The sequence below is a fragment of the Paroedura picta genome, chromosome 6 (genome assembly GCF_049243985.1).
Source record: "Paroedura picta isolate Pp20150507F chromosome 6, Ppicta_v3.0, whole genome shotgun sequence".
NCBI classification, from domain to species: Eukaryota; Metazoa; Chordata; class Lepidosauria; order Squamata; family Gekkonidae; genus Paroedura; species Paroedura picta.
The window spans coordinates 41759314-41774386 of NC_135374.1; the positions used below are offsets into that span (position 1 = coordinate 41759314).

The 15073-nt window shown below is 42.2% G+C and overlaps 1 protein-coding gene across 1 annotated transcript in view; it reads right to left on the minus strand.

Moving 5' to 3' along the window:
- Window positions 1–108: 108 nt before the first annotated feature.
- MPZL1 (myelin protein zero like 1) overlaps window positions 109–15073 on the minus strand; it is a gene marked incomplete at its 5' end in the record, with an annotated part of 35854 nt that continues 20889 nt past the window's right edge. Inside the window, 2 exons of the mRNA XM_077344292.1 lie at window positions 109–8220; window positions 14095–14200. Of these exons, the coding sequence (XP_077200407.1) occupies window positions 8119–8220; window positions 14095–14200 (208 nt within the window). The remainder of the gene's footprint in view (window positions 8221–14094; window positions 14201–15073) is intronic.

The window sequence follows — 15073 nt, forward strand, 5'->3', positions numbered from 1 at the left end:
AAGTCAACTCCTGCAGTTTTAGTCCTCCCATCCTGAAATTAGAGGTACCAGAAAGACATTGTATTATCCTTCTCTCATCACTTGAATTAAACACACACAACAGACCACTAATGGAAAAAGTGTATTAAAATAGTCACAAGCATACAATAAAAAACGTAAATATCCAAATGTGATGTGTGTCCAACTCAGAAGCTAGTCAAAACAAAAAGAATGCTATCACTGGTTCCTACTTTAATATTACAAATACCATGGAGAATATATCATTTCCCCCGAATTATACACCCATTTTATAGGTGTCTTAGCCCCCTTTCTCCTCCCCCCCCCCCAATCTAGCAGCATAAGTGTGGTCATATCTCATAGTGGTGCTTTCCAGAAATCAGCAAGCTGCCCTGTAGCAGCTACTTTTGAGAAAGTGGGGAAGGGAGAAAAGACAGTTATACAACAAAATATAAAATTCAATTCCAGGGTTGTTTGTTTTTTAAAGTGCAGAAACAGGCTCAATAGCTGCATTCTGTGGAGCTGAGAGATCTCAGGTAAAAGGTCCAAGGCTTGAGTGTGGAGTTTCACAAATGGGAGTCCTTTATTTGATCTTGATTGCCTTTCACAGAAAAAAGGGCATTTAAATACAGCACCATAGGAAAGTTGCCCTTATACATGCCAAGCTGTCCCCTAGAACTAGAAAAAATGGTTTAAGGAAGAGAGAAAACAAGTAAAACTTCCCATCCGCTATATATACACAAATAGAAAAGTCTTGATTTGAAAGTATGACAGACATAAGAATGTAAACAAGATTTATACTGATCTCATTTGATGATCAAACACCTGCTCACTTCACCAAAACAACTGTACACTGCAAGGAAAGCCTTTGGGCGTTGTGTTCACAGCAAGTTACAGGACAGATGCTCAGCCAATCTACTTCAAGAAATTAAGACAAAATAGTTCCAGTTCCTCTATTTACACACTGAAATGTCACTACTGGAGCCACAAAAATTGCTCTAGGATGAAAAAAGCCATAGCACAAATAAGGTCACTGTAACAATCTGAAAGATCTTGAAATTCCTTTCCCAAAAGCTATTGATCAAATTCTACACACTCCAACATGGTCATTTATCAAGCAACATGATTTAGAGGTTTCTTAGATGAAGGATGCAGTTGCTAATTCGCTGACTAAAAATCTATTAGCAACACAACTGCTGCTGTAAAAGGGGTAGATTTCAACGTAGCTGGACCTTATTTTACAAAATTGGGCAATTTTTACTGGTTGTGAAACCTTGGTATTCAGTAGGTCAATAAATACCCTCATCAATAGAAAGCTGCTTGGATTAAGTGGCCAACTGATACTTAATGTATGACTATCAGTTTGCTTCTTGTAAGAGACAGAAGGGAATGCTGCTTTTGCCACAATTGTGCCTTATGTAATAGTGTCCTCTTTAGAACTGCTGCTGTACTTATATGCAAATATACACATACTCAATTACAAATCAATTAAACGTTAAATTGACAACGCATGGCATACTTGCAAAATACATTACTAAGTGATGTCCATTGCAATTTTTTTGGCTTTATAAGTACCTTTGGAAAGCCAGCTTGGTATAGTGTATAAGAGCATGTGGTTTTTAATCTGGAAAACTGGATTTAATTCCGCACTCCTCCACACGCAGCCAGCTGGATGACCTTAGGCTAGTCACTGCACTGATAGAACTGATCTGACTGAGCAGCAATATCAGGGCTCTCTCAGTCTCACCTCCTTCACAGGGTGTCTGTTGTGGGAAGAGAGGAAGGTGATTGTAAGCCACTTTGAGACTCCTGGTAGAGAAAAGCGGCGTATAAAAACAAACTTCTTTCTCTGAGGAAAGAGTAGCCATTCTGTGGTCCTCACATTTGTCAAGAAGCTTGCTATTTTGCTTTACAAAACTCAGGACTTTAAGCCAGGACATTGAGTGGAGGAAATAACTCCTATATGAAACAATGTTTAGGTTTCTGAAATACTGAGGAACTAGATGTATTTCGTTAGTTTTGAACATTTCCTACAGAAAAGAGAAAAGCTGTTTTTTTAATACCCTGCTTTTCACTACCCAAATGAGTCCCAAAGTGGCTTACAAACACCTTTCCCTTCCTCTCTCCGCAACAGACACCCTGTGTTGTAGGTGGAGCTGAGAGAGAGCTCTGTGAGAATAGCTCTAAGAAAACTGACTAGCCCAAAGTCACCCAGCTGGCTGCATGTGGAGGAATGGGGAATCAAACCTCGTTCTTCAGCTAAGAATCTGCTGCTCTTAACCACTATGCCTCTAGTTGTGGTTAGCTCTAGCTGTGAGTCACACCAGCATTTTGCTTACACTGGGACAAAAGGTAGGAAGTCTGTGACTACTTGTAGGGCACCAGAGGGGGGGCAGGGGGAGATACTTGCTCCAATAGCAAAAGATGTTGGAATCAAATAATTCTATTAAACTGTAGATTCTACTTTGTGAACTAAAGGCTTGCATAAAAATCATTTAATTCTGCTGCAGGCATGCACAACTGGATTGAGCTACTATCTAAGCAAAGTATAGATAACAGCTAGTAACCATTCTAAGGTAGGCTTCCCTTGTTAATATTACATTCTCACACTCCACCAGAGTTTAACTTGTACCAGGTCAAGCAGGGGGATAGTTGTATAAAATAAAGGTGAGAAACAGTAACCCGCTGCACGGTGAGATATCCCACCCCAATTTCAGTCTTTCTGTTATGAATCAGTAAGTGATTGGCTTCTTCCCTACAATACAGCATCTATGCCTAGAGATCATTCTACTGCAGAAATGAGCCGACACCTTGCATGCTCTTCCCCAGAATTGGAAGACATCTTTGGGTGATTTCTACCCCTTGCTTCAGGGAGGCAGGAACACAAAGCTCACCAGAAAGGAACATAAAGCCCATTGGGCATTCTTCCTTTTATCCAAATTACTAAACATTATTAAGGAGTCTACTAGGTAAGAAGAAGAAGATGCCGCTTTTCTCTACCTAAAGGAGGCTCAAAGCGGCTTACAGTCATCTTCCCTTTCCTCTCCCCACAAAAAATACCCTGTGAGGTGGGTGAGGCTGAGAGAGCCCTGATATCACTGCTCGGTCAGAACAGTTTTATCAGTGCCTTGGCGAGCCTAAGGTCACCCAGCTGGTTGCATGTGGGGAAATGCAGAATTGAACCCAGCATGCCATATTAGAAGTCCGCACGCCTAACCACTTTACCAAACTGGCTCTCGACCCACTTGGTATGGCTAGAGGTGCAGTACAAGGGAGAGATGGGGGGCATGCTTTTTCACCTTTTCCCCCCATAGAGAATGAATCAGATGTCTCTCAGCTATGACATTCATGGCCCACTAAGGCACCCAAGAAGTGCAGATACAGCCCAGCTGGAGAGGAGGCTCAGTCTTCTGTCAGCAACACAAACACCAAGGCTGACCCAGAATTCCTCACTGATGAGGAGATGGAAGTAGACACAGAGCTCCCAGAGCAATCCAAACATTTAAGGTACATAAGTAACATCTTTTGCAGCCTTGGATCTTAAACAATCCAGATGGGCTGATGAGGATGGGGAGTCTCCCAGCAAGGCTAAGAGAATGAAAAGAAATCCTGGCCCAGAGGAGTCACAGATTAAGATGTTCCCTCTCCCAGATTTTTGAAAGAGTGGCTTAATGGTGAGTAATTTTCCACATATATTAAGAAGTTGTGCAGCCTCCCTGAATATGCTGAACAGTTTTTACAGGTCACAATCATCGAGGGGCCTGTTGTAACTCTGCAGACTCCAGGTCTATTATCAGAAGATGGTGAGGGAACAATCAAGAATGTCCTAGACAAAAAGGCAGACTATGCCTAAAAGATGCCATGAAGCCTCTGCCATGGCACTTCAAGCTTCCTCTACTGAGTGCAGAGATGCCATAATATGGTCAAGAAAATGGTTCAATTGTTGGCAGACCATGACAAGTGGCTGATGGAAGGGGCCAATCACCTTATGCTGATGGGTGGGGCTGGGTTGTCACCAGTATGCAGATGACACCCAGCTGTATCTCCTGACGGAAGGATGGATGGACACCCCTCAGAAACATTTGCCAGATGTTTGCCTGGATGGCTCAGGCAGTGTGACTTGAAATTCAACCCCTCCAAGATGGAAGTCTTATGGCTGGGTAGAAAGGGGCAGGACTAGGAAGCACGACTTCCCATCCTGTGTAGAGTGCAGCTTATGGCTGTACCTACTGCCAGGAATTTGGGGGTGATCTTTGATGCCTCCCTATCTATGGAGGGTAGCTCAAATGGCATTTTACCATCTGCACCAAGTGAGACTACTAGTGCTCTGTTCCCAGAACCCTTGGCCACAGTGATCCATGCAACAGTTTCTTCCAGACTGGACTTCTGTAACTCACTCTGTGTGAGCCAACCCTTATCCCTGACCCGAAAACCGCATCTTGTGCAAAATGTGGCTGCTAGGGTCCTTATAAGGTCATCCTGGAGGACCAATATCCAGCCTGTACTGAGGCAGCAGCTTTGGTTGCCAGTTAGCTTCTGGATCAGGTTTGTGGTTTTGGTTCTTTTAAGGCCATCCGTGGCCTGGACCCTGCCTATCTGAGGGACCACTAATATCCTTATGCTCATAGTACTGCTCTTTGCTTTGCGTGTTTGAATTGGTTGGTTGTCCCTAGACCCTGGGAGGTATGCCTGACCTTAGCCAGGGCCTTTTCAGTCCTGGACCCGACCTGGTGGAATGCGCTCTAAGAATAGCTAAGTGCCCTGACAGAGCTATCACAGTTCTGCAGGGTCTGTAAGATGGAGCTTTTCTGCCAGGAATTTGGTTAAGGCCAGGCTAGGAAGAACGGGTCCCTCCCAATATAGGCCCAAAGGCAAGTGGCCACAGCAGTGGGGAGGCAGCAGCCGAGGAGGCAACAAGTTGGCAGGGAGTCGCCAGACAACTGGGAGGTGGTGTCACCACTATGCAGAAAATGGCAGGGAGCCAGCAACTGCTGCAGCCGCGAGCACGAGACTATGCGGCAGCAGCTGCAACGGCACATGCTCCAGTGGCAGCACTGCCGACACTGAGGCAGCGGGCAAAGTCAGGGGCAAGGAGGAAAGGCCGCTCCGCACCTCGCTGTGCTGGAATCTCCATGCACCCGCAGCGTGTCCCCCCCCCCCAACAGCTCCCCGCTAGTGCCCACTGCATTTACATGTACAGGGGGATTTTTGCCTAGTATAAATATAAATAAATTAAATAAAAATCTGCCAATGTGACATTCAGAAGGGTTTTGCAGTACATTCTGGAGGTGGATGGAGATGCCCCAACCGGAGTTTGATGACTTCTCTGGGAGTCCCCAACCAAGACACCCAACACCTCAGAAGGAGATTACTTAGAAGAAGAGTTGGTTCTTATATGCCGCTTTTCCCTACCCGAAGTAGGCTCAAAGCGGCTTACAATCGCCTTCCCATTCCTCTCCCCACAACAGACACCCTGTGGGGTGGGTGAGGCTGAGAGAGTGCTGATATCACTGCCCAGTCAGAACAGTTTTTTCAGTGCTGTGGCGAGCCCAAGGTCACCCAGCTGGTTGCATGAGGGGGAGCGCAGAATCGAACCTGGCTTGCCAGATTAGAAGTCTGCACTCCTATCCACTACACCAAACTGTTCCATAAGGAACTTACCAAAAAGCATCCTTCTCTTATGAGGTAAGGAGGGCATCTTGTCCCTCCCAGTGCATCTCCATTCAGGTGCAGAATCAATTTATACCCCGCATATTTACTTGTTAAAAAAACTCTAATAGTTGGTTAGTTCAGAGCATTTCTCAGGATACTTCTAATTCTTCTGCTGTTCCTTCCTGAAATTTCTTATGTTTGGAGTGTTACCATGGTGATTGTTTTTTAAGTATATAGTTGAGTGTTTCAATTCAGCTCTCATAAATATCGAACTGGCTAGCACGGAGATTCTTCTCAAGGAAACAGGAAATCACAGAAGCTTTGTCCTGCTTCCCTGCGTAAATGGTGGGAAAACCCAGGCAAGATGCATTCCTTACATCAGAAGACAAGGACCCTTTTCAATAAGTAATCAATGGTCATTCTGAGTTATCTATTCTGTTTTTCTGTAGAGCCTTTGCTACCACATTAATCAGTTATGTTTGAGTATTACAATTAGACTACAGAATATCAGATGTTGGAGTACCTGAACTGGGGATTTGGGTGGCACACTGGTGATTTGAGTGGGGGAAAACAAGTTGCTGCCTCCCTGAAGCAAAGGGTAGAAATCACCTAAAAAATGTCTTATGATACCTCAGGGGAGAATGACCCTTCACAGGTAAGACTAATGGTAATTTTTTTCCCTTACTAGAATCCTCATGATCCATTATTTTATATTCATAAAGCAAGAATGCATTGACAGAATCACATGATAGTTAAGGCATAACTAATCTGTGTTACATTATACTCTTGTTTACAAAAACAAGGAGTGCTGTATCACACAATGGTCAATGGAGATCTATATGCTTTACAAGAAACTCGGGGACAAGACAGTACTAAATGGTCCACTGGCAAGCCAGATCTGCTTTCTTTGCACTCCTGATCTAGAGAGGACAACAAAGTAACACTGATATTGAGAAACAGAAGCAATTAATGGGCTACTGGGGCAACTTTAGTAATCCAAAAAGGTCTTCTGCTTCCACACCTCAAGAACAAATTTCAAATAAGAACTCAATAGATCCTTTTCAGTAGAAAATGGGAATTTCTCATCTCTTTTCTGCTCCTGCTCTCTTGATATATCAGTTAAGCCCCATTCAGTATATTTTCATTATATCATTTACTCCTACTCCACAGATTAAATCTAAAGGGAAAAATACTTTTGCTTATGTTATCTGCCTGCATCTTCTAAGTATAGCAAGTAGAAATAAATAAACCTCAAAATCAAACACCTGAAGATATCTGCACTCAACTGAAGAGTAGCAGCCTTTTTCCTTTTAAAATGCATTTTCACAACTGGAAATTTTAAGAAACAATACAGGCTTCTATGGACACCTGATTTACCTGTCCCAGAGATCAGAGGAGGTAGCAGTAAGCTGGCCACAGCACAGCACAAAACTCTCTACACTACATTTTCTTTAACGTTTCTGTGAGAACCAAGGCATTAAAAGCCAGTGTCATGAGTATGCTGGTCCTGTCCTGAAGCAGAATGGGACCACAGCAAACCTATTACATTTCATGGCTTCTTCCCACAGGAGTGAGATTAGATGGAGGCAGACTGGTTGATAGTCTATTACCACAATAAAATTAACTTTTCTAACAAGCCTTCTCCACTTTCCAGAACTAAACTCACAGAAGTTTCATTGAGAGCCATGCCAGGATCAAACTGCAAAGATTCATCATGCATTTTCTACTACACTCTTTTGGTCAAAGTACAAACATGCTTCACCTTTACTGAAAAAAATCCCACTAGGCCTTAAGACCTAACAGCAGGGCAGCGGAGTACGTAAAGAGATTTCCATTAATGCTTCCTTGTTAAAACCGCCTTATGAAGACTGTATTAGTGATGTTAGTGTAATACCCTAAGGATTGAAATTTGGCTCCAGCCAGTTGAGATTAGGCTGGAAGCCATGGGAAGTGGAATGTTTTCCCCCAAGGAAAGAGATTAATTGGATGTTGAAGAGACAGGAGTCAAGTTTTATGAAAAAGTAAAAGTGTGGAAAGCACCAGAGTTGGGAAAGGAGTCATGCAGAAAAGAGTTTTCTTCATGTCATTTTCATCAGAGAACAGAACAAAGTATCAAATCCATTTAAAATATCCAGGAATTTTCCAGTTTTCCACAAAACAATGAAGACAAGTTATCTAAAAGGTGTAATATGAATTTTCACTTTCTTCCCCTTATCCTAGATACAAAAAAAAAATACTGGTAATTTATAAGCAGAATTTTACCATATTTCATCATGCAACATTGGTCTCATTTCTGTATGATTAAATAGACTATTTACACACAATACATATATAATCTCTTTCTCTCTGTATGCACATGCATTGGTCCTAGCCTAGGCATCAAAGGCCACATGTGAGTTCTCTGGGTCAATTTTCTTCAAGCGATTCCAGTTAGAATTTTTGTTTAGCTTTGGGTAGGTTGGGATCTCCTCAGATCTTCCGAATGTCAGCATAGACCACAGACTCTGACTTGATGATCTTGTCACTGTAATGCCCGCCAGAGTGATCTAACTGTGCATAAATTACTGGGCCCTAGAAGGCAAAAAAAAAAATCTAGGGTAAGCAACATTTCTTTCATCCTATTATGGGCATGCATATTTTATCTCTTTAGTGATTTGTCCCTGCTTTCTGTTAATTTGCAGCAACTAAGACACAAAGGCAAAATCCATGAACAATTTTAATCACAGCAAGTTACACATAGACAAAAAAAATACCAAATACAGAGAGATGTTTCAATATGGGAAATACACAAACTAGGTCAACTGCTCTTGAAATGATTAGGCAAGCCATGGTTTCAGCAGATTAATGATCAGCAAATGTTTTTGTAGAGTTCAGGTAGACAAAAATCATCTGGTGACAGCACTGTTGCACAGGCAGAATAGATAGCTATTTCAAAGGATCACAAACATTCTCTGTTACTTAAAGAGCTCATTCAATAGGTTCCATTTGTCTCCCAGGGCTGGACTATGTCTTGGATCCTATACATTCCTGCTTCTTCCCAAGCACTGCTTGCCTTTCCCTTCAGTACTAGGAACTTTCTTCTGATTTATCTTGCAGGAGCAGACAGCACTTCGCACCCAGGAAAACACTCCACAATGAAGTACCATCTGTGACCTGGATAGTCCAGACAAGCCTGCCCTCATCAGATCACAGAAGCTAAGCAGGGCTAGTATTTGGATGGGAGACCTCCAAGGATTTGGATGGAGTTCCTCCGAGGAACACTGTCATGTCACTGAGGCAGGAATTGGCAAACCACCACCTCTCATGTCCCATGCTTGGCTGCCAGATAACCTTAAATCTCCTGGCTACATTACAAACATGCCATACAATAAATAAATCTATGAAGGAGGATAGCACTTTGAAAGCAGAAGGAAAGTGAAGGATCCACATTAAACTTATGTCTCAGATTGTGGTATTATACATGAACTTGTCCTATTCACAGTATCACCTTGTACATACTTTAAGGAACTTATCTCTTTTGGAATTTCACTTACCACATTAAGCACATACTTGCTTAAAGTGGTCACAGTTTGAGCAAATTATCTTTGAAATAAAGGCCTGATACATATATCATCACCAATTTATTTGTTCATGGTAGGTTTCCCAAACTGGGGAACTTTCAATCATATGCTGTACCAAGAGGCAGAGAAAGAAAGAATGGCAAATCAGTGGTGTTTCTCTCCTTTATGGAAGATCATTGTGACATGTGTGTGGTCACTATCAGGTATGTCCATAAGGAAAAGACATGAGAATTCTTTAGTACAAGATACCAGCCTACCTTTTTCTGACTCCTCTAGATGGCAGCAATACTAATGCAATATCAGAACGGAAAGCAGCTAGAAGCCGAACTTATGTTTAACAAGATCATTGGATTCACAAGGAATCACAAGTTCAGTATGACATTTTTTTAAATATGCAATTACCTTTATCAATTCTAGTTGGCATACTATTCTTTCCCCATCTATAGTGTCTGTGCAATTGCACTGGAGCTTATTAAGAGGAAAGAGGTGGGACTGACAATATAATTCAAAATAAAGGAACAAGTTCGATTCCTTATAAGGAAAAATGTAGCAAGGGAAGATAGAACGTTCACACAGGGAACTTCACACAGTCTTCATCTGTTAGCTGCTCAGTTTAACACAATTAACAGACCTCAGAAAGCCCCTTACAGGATCTGTATCTTTGTATCTTTGTTCTGTTTAATGTTTAACTGTATTTGTCTTCTTCATATAAGCAGTAATTAATCAGATCAACAAATGTTCTTCCAAAGCCTAGTTCCACTACATTCCTAACAACCGACTCAAGAGAAAATTGTCAGTATTTTCTTCCATGTACCTGCCCCTTTGAGTATCCAGGAAAAACTGTTCCCTTTGAATACAATAAGGGTTCCAGACTTAAAGACCAATTATCCCTACCAAATTACAGATCAAGGGATTGCAGGATTTACAAAGCCAATAAACTGTAATAGACCAGCATATCTTAAAAGAAGGTGCCTTGGTCTATTAGGTGAAAACAATTTTATGCAAAAATTCAGGGCGAATTTCACACAGGGTAATATCTCCACTGATAATTTATCATCAAAATCTGGAAGCATTCTCTGAAGATTTCCTCCTTATGTAGGCCACCTTTCACCTATGTGTCCTGTCTTACCTTGTCAGTTCTGCAACATCTGCCTACTTTTACTCATCAGTTATGTAAATATGCAAGCTACCCTGCGTGAGTGTGTCTTGCACAATGAAAGAGTATGAAGTAGAATGCACAAATATTTGCAACTCAGAAAAGCGGTATCTATGTGCAGCTTGTGGTAAGTGATTTTAACTGAATCTGCTAATTAAGATAAACCTGGACTACTTAAGCTAAACAAGTTCAACATTCAGAAGTGCTAACAGGAATCATACGTAACATTTATGCATAATGCAATACAAGGACCAAGTCATAATTATTGGAACTAGAAGGCAGAGCTGATGCATTCAAAGTGAATCAACTCTATACAGGCAAATGAGAGGAATGTGAACTGACACATATGGTACTAGACAGACATGCACAGCTGTGGAAAGACGACGCTTCAAATGAATTACGAATAAGGGCAAAAGCAAATCTGATGACAAATCAGCCAACCTAAGATGTAATGAACAAGGCTGAGATCCATGTGTGCCATCTGAAACATAACCTCGGGCAACCAACTTCTTGCTTTCACAACAGGAGATGGTAAAAAATAATAATAATGATTTGCAATAAGACTATACAGTTGTGAGAAAGAAACTTGAGTGCATAATCTTGCTATCACAGATATATAGGAGGGATCCAGGCAAACACCACATCCTGTATAATTTAGATTTATACTGTTGAGACTGTGAGTGTGAGGAGGGTGAACGGGCAAATTAGTATTGTAAGCAGGTTAGGGGGCTAGTTGGTTAGCTAGTTAGTGTATCCAGGGTTCTGAGATGCTGGAAGAGTGCCTGCGGCTGGACAGGTATGGAGGAAGGCCACCTGATGGGCTGGGGATCCCAACAGTGTCAGGACAAAGGAGATATTTGGCTCCACATGAGTTCTCAGTCCTCCATAAGTCCCAAGCCTTGGAAAGGGGTTTGTATGTGGTGATAGCAGTGTCCCCATACAGCACTAAGACAGCACTGTCCCCATACAATCTATCATGGGGATAGTGTGTTGGTCTCAGATGGGAGTTGGTCACAAACCTGCCCATCTGGTTGGTGTACCAACCGCCGAACACATCACCAGCTGCCCTGTCAAGCCTGCTGGAGGTCATAACTTCCTGGACCACACAGTTCCCCAAGCTCTTAGTGCTGAGCACCTTCAATGTCCATGCAGAGTTGCTGTCTCCAGACCTGGTGTCAGACCATTAGGGTTCTTGCAGTTTGTTACTAGTCCCACCCATCAAGCTGGCCACACCCTTAATCTGATTTTCACCACTGGGGTAGAGGTGGATCTAATGGCAGTGACTGCCATCCATGGTCAGTCCATCATACCCTGAAGGCCTGGATTCATGTCCCACCCCCTCCCTGTTTGGCAACAGATGTATTTTAGCCCGCCTGCAGAGACTTATGGATCTTGATGGATTCCTGAATGCTCTGCCGGACTTCCTTCTAGTGAGTCTCTGGCAGATCTACGGGAGGACTGGCAAGTCTGTCTTTCCACCACCACTGATGACAATGCTCCCTGGTGTCCTTTCCGCTCACACCTCAAACAGGCTCCTTGGCACTCCAAGGAGTTTTGCAAGGGGAACAGGGATGTGAGATGACTAGAGTAAATGTGAAGGAAATCTTACAACAAAGCTGTGAGAGCATCTTATTGTATGCTTATAAGAGCATATGAGATGGTGGTGAAGGTAGCTAAACATGAGTTTCATGGTGACTCTATTGCATCTGCAATAGAGCTTACATCCAGCTCAATTATTTAGGGTAGTTTAGTCACTTACTACCTTAAAGGGAGGGAACTAAGTTCATAGTCACAAAAAATGTGACTGAAAAATGCAGCTGCTTCATCAGAGTAGTAGTGGTGGTGGTGGTGGTGGAGGAGAAGAAGAAGAGTTGGTTCTTATATGCCGCTTTTCTCTACTCGAAGGAGTCTCAAAACGGCTTACAATCACCTTCCCTTTCCCCACAACAGACACCCTGTGCAGTGGGTGAGGCTGAGAGAGTGGTTAGGAGTGCGAACATGGAAGTGTTAATTTTTTTAAAATGCTTTTGTGTTGTGCCCTTTAAAAATAAAGAAATTAATTTTGGGGCTCGGGAGGGTCAGAAGTTTGAGTCCCCGAAACAACCACAACCACTGCGCTGGAATTGGTGGTTTGCGGTGATTGACAAGCTGAGTAGTGGGGGGACAAGTTTGCTTTGTTTTCTCTTGTTGCCTCATTGGGAGGCAAAAAGCGGGAGAGGTCTCTCGTATGTGTGGTTTACAACTGTGCATTTGCAAGCAAGACAGTGCGAGTTTAACACCTCCATGTGGAATTGGTCCATAAGTTATAAACAAACTTGCACAGAAAATTTCTGCATGTCTTCACTGGCAGAAAGGCATTGAGTGACTCATGTCTTTAACAGGAAGGAGTGTTGGAAGAAATCCTGAGAAACCAATATCTTATGCTTCCCCAACTGCACAGTCTTACAATAAGGCCTCTGAATCTAAGCCAACTTCACATGACAGCCCTTTTTGCCCCAGCAGCAATGAAATCAGCTGCTTCCCTAAATACATTTTTTCAAGCAGCTTCAAACTCATCAGCAATATGACATGTCTTAAAAATAACAAAGGCAGTTGTCAAGACTGTACATTAATGCAGTTTATTAATATTGTCCCATACAACCACAGAGAAAGATCAATACAACATCATCTACACTCTCCATCTTTATAAGTGAAAACCTCACTTGGAAAGGTTTTCCTTTGACACAACCTTCTTTAAATGTTCTCATCCCCCACACTTATCTCTTTATCCTGAGGCATGTAGCCTTGAACAGGTTTAACATGAAAATGTCTTAATCATAATATCTTGAAAGTTTTTTCCATTCCCTTGTTTCAGATTTCTAAGTTCTCATATTCCATGAGGAAACAAGGCCCAACTTTTTCTTCTTCATGTTTCAGTACTTTCTTACTATAATGCCACTGCTTCCAAAAAGCTTCTCCCATCTTGCTACATGTACATGCAATCCATTTCCTACTGGGCAATATGCTAAAATCAATATTTGGAAATGGTAGATTACTACCTAATGGTGTTTTGAGTAATTTTACCCAGTGCACATGAGAAGGACAATGAGGCACAAGGGACTACAATAAGGTTAACTCTGAGAAAAGCAGCACTCAATGCTACATGGATCCTAGAAGGTTGGAACACAACGAAAGGCAAACCTCTGCTTTTAAGGAAGGACAACTCACCCATGTCTCCTTAGATCAATCAATGCAAATTAGGAGAATCTAAAGCCCAACATATGTACCAACAATATAAGCATATTAATTACCTTCACTGGATTGACTAGTGGTCAAGAGACAACCAAAAAATTTCTATATCCCAAAACTACTGGGGTGGATTGGCCTCTAATTCTATAAATGTTAGCCTTTTTGCCTACTAACTTTCTCCACTGCAGTACAACCTTTCGCCATACAGTTCTACAGTCTCCACCAGGACTTTTTCACTACTCAGACTGCTGCTAGGAGATGGCAAAAGGGGCAAAATCCCCTCTCCCCACCCTTTACCTTCCACTCAGACCAACTGCAGGTTCCAACTCACTGAATCCAACATCAGAAATTCAGAATTACCTTTTCCTCCACTTCAGCAGTCCTTTTCTTATTAGATGCTTAAAAGAGTTAAGAGTACAAGCCACTATAGAGTATATCACCCTCCCCGCATTGTGGATGCCACCTGAAAGGTCTCCATTCTCGAAGGAGGATGCAATTTACCTGGTGTGATCGGATGGGCACGCTGTTTACCAGACCCACTGTGTCGGAGGGGGACTTCCTTGGAGCCTGCTTAACTGGAGACACCAAGCTCTCAGATGTACTGCAGCTGATGATGTGGCAGAGCAGAGTTTGCAGGACAACATTCAAGAGGCAAACACAAAACAAAACAAAAACAAAGGCAAGTGATGGCAAGATGACGTGGCAACCTATGCCAAAATAAAGGATGTTCTCAACTAATGACAAACTCCTCATGCATCCTTTACCTACTTCTGGGCAGTACAGTTGTTTATACATTTCCTTTCTCACAGGAATCTCAATTCGACTGTAAGAAGGAAAGCAGCTTTGCTAGAAGCCAACAGCTTTCTCTAGAATTCCTGATATCTGTTGTCCTTTGCATTACCAGTCTCAAGGACTCCAGCTAAATCACACCACAAAAGCACACACTTGAAGATTAATCCCCTTAGCTAAATTAGTCTTCTTACTGCAACTTATAATGAAAACTGTTCTTTTTAAATGGGATGGGCTACCAGTAAGGTATGTTTTACAGCCTAGTGTATTAAGTCTTCACAATAGTTAAAGTATTAACTCCCTTGAATTTTGAAGATTTCAGTCCTTAAGACAGAAAGCTAGTCTGCATGGCATTGCCATTAGAATTCTGTCTGATCTACTTAAAAAGAAGTTGGGAAACTTGAAAAGTACTGATGTCCAGAAGCATCAGATGTATATTCCAACTTGTGCTTGCACTTCTGCTTGAAAAAGCAGAACTCCAAAATGAATGGAGGCATATGCCTTACAAATCAAATCCAACACTCTGTGAATACCTCAGTAACCTCCTCTTGTGTGCATTCAAAACACACTGAACACAGACACTTAACATTAACCTGTTTAAACTAAAAACTACTGGGGTCAACTGAGATCAGAAAAATATGCAGTGTGTGCATTTAACCCTTTCCTGGCCCTAGTACTGCCCCCCATCCAT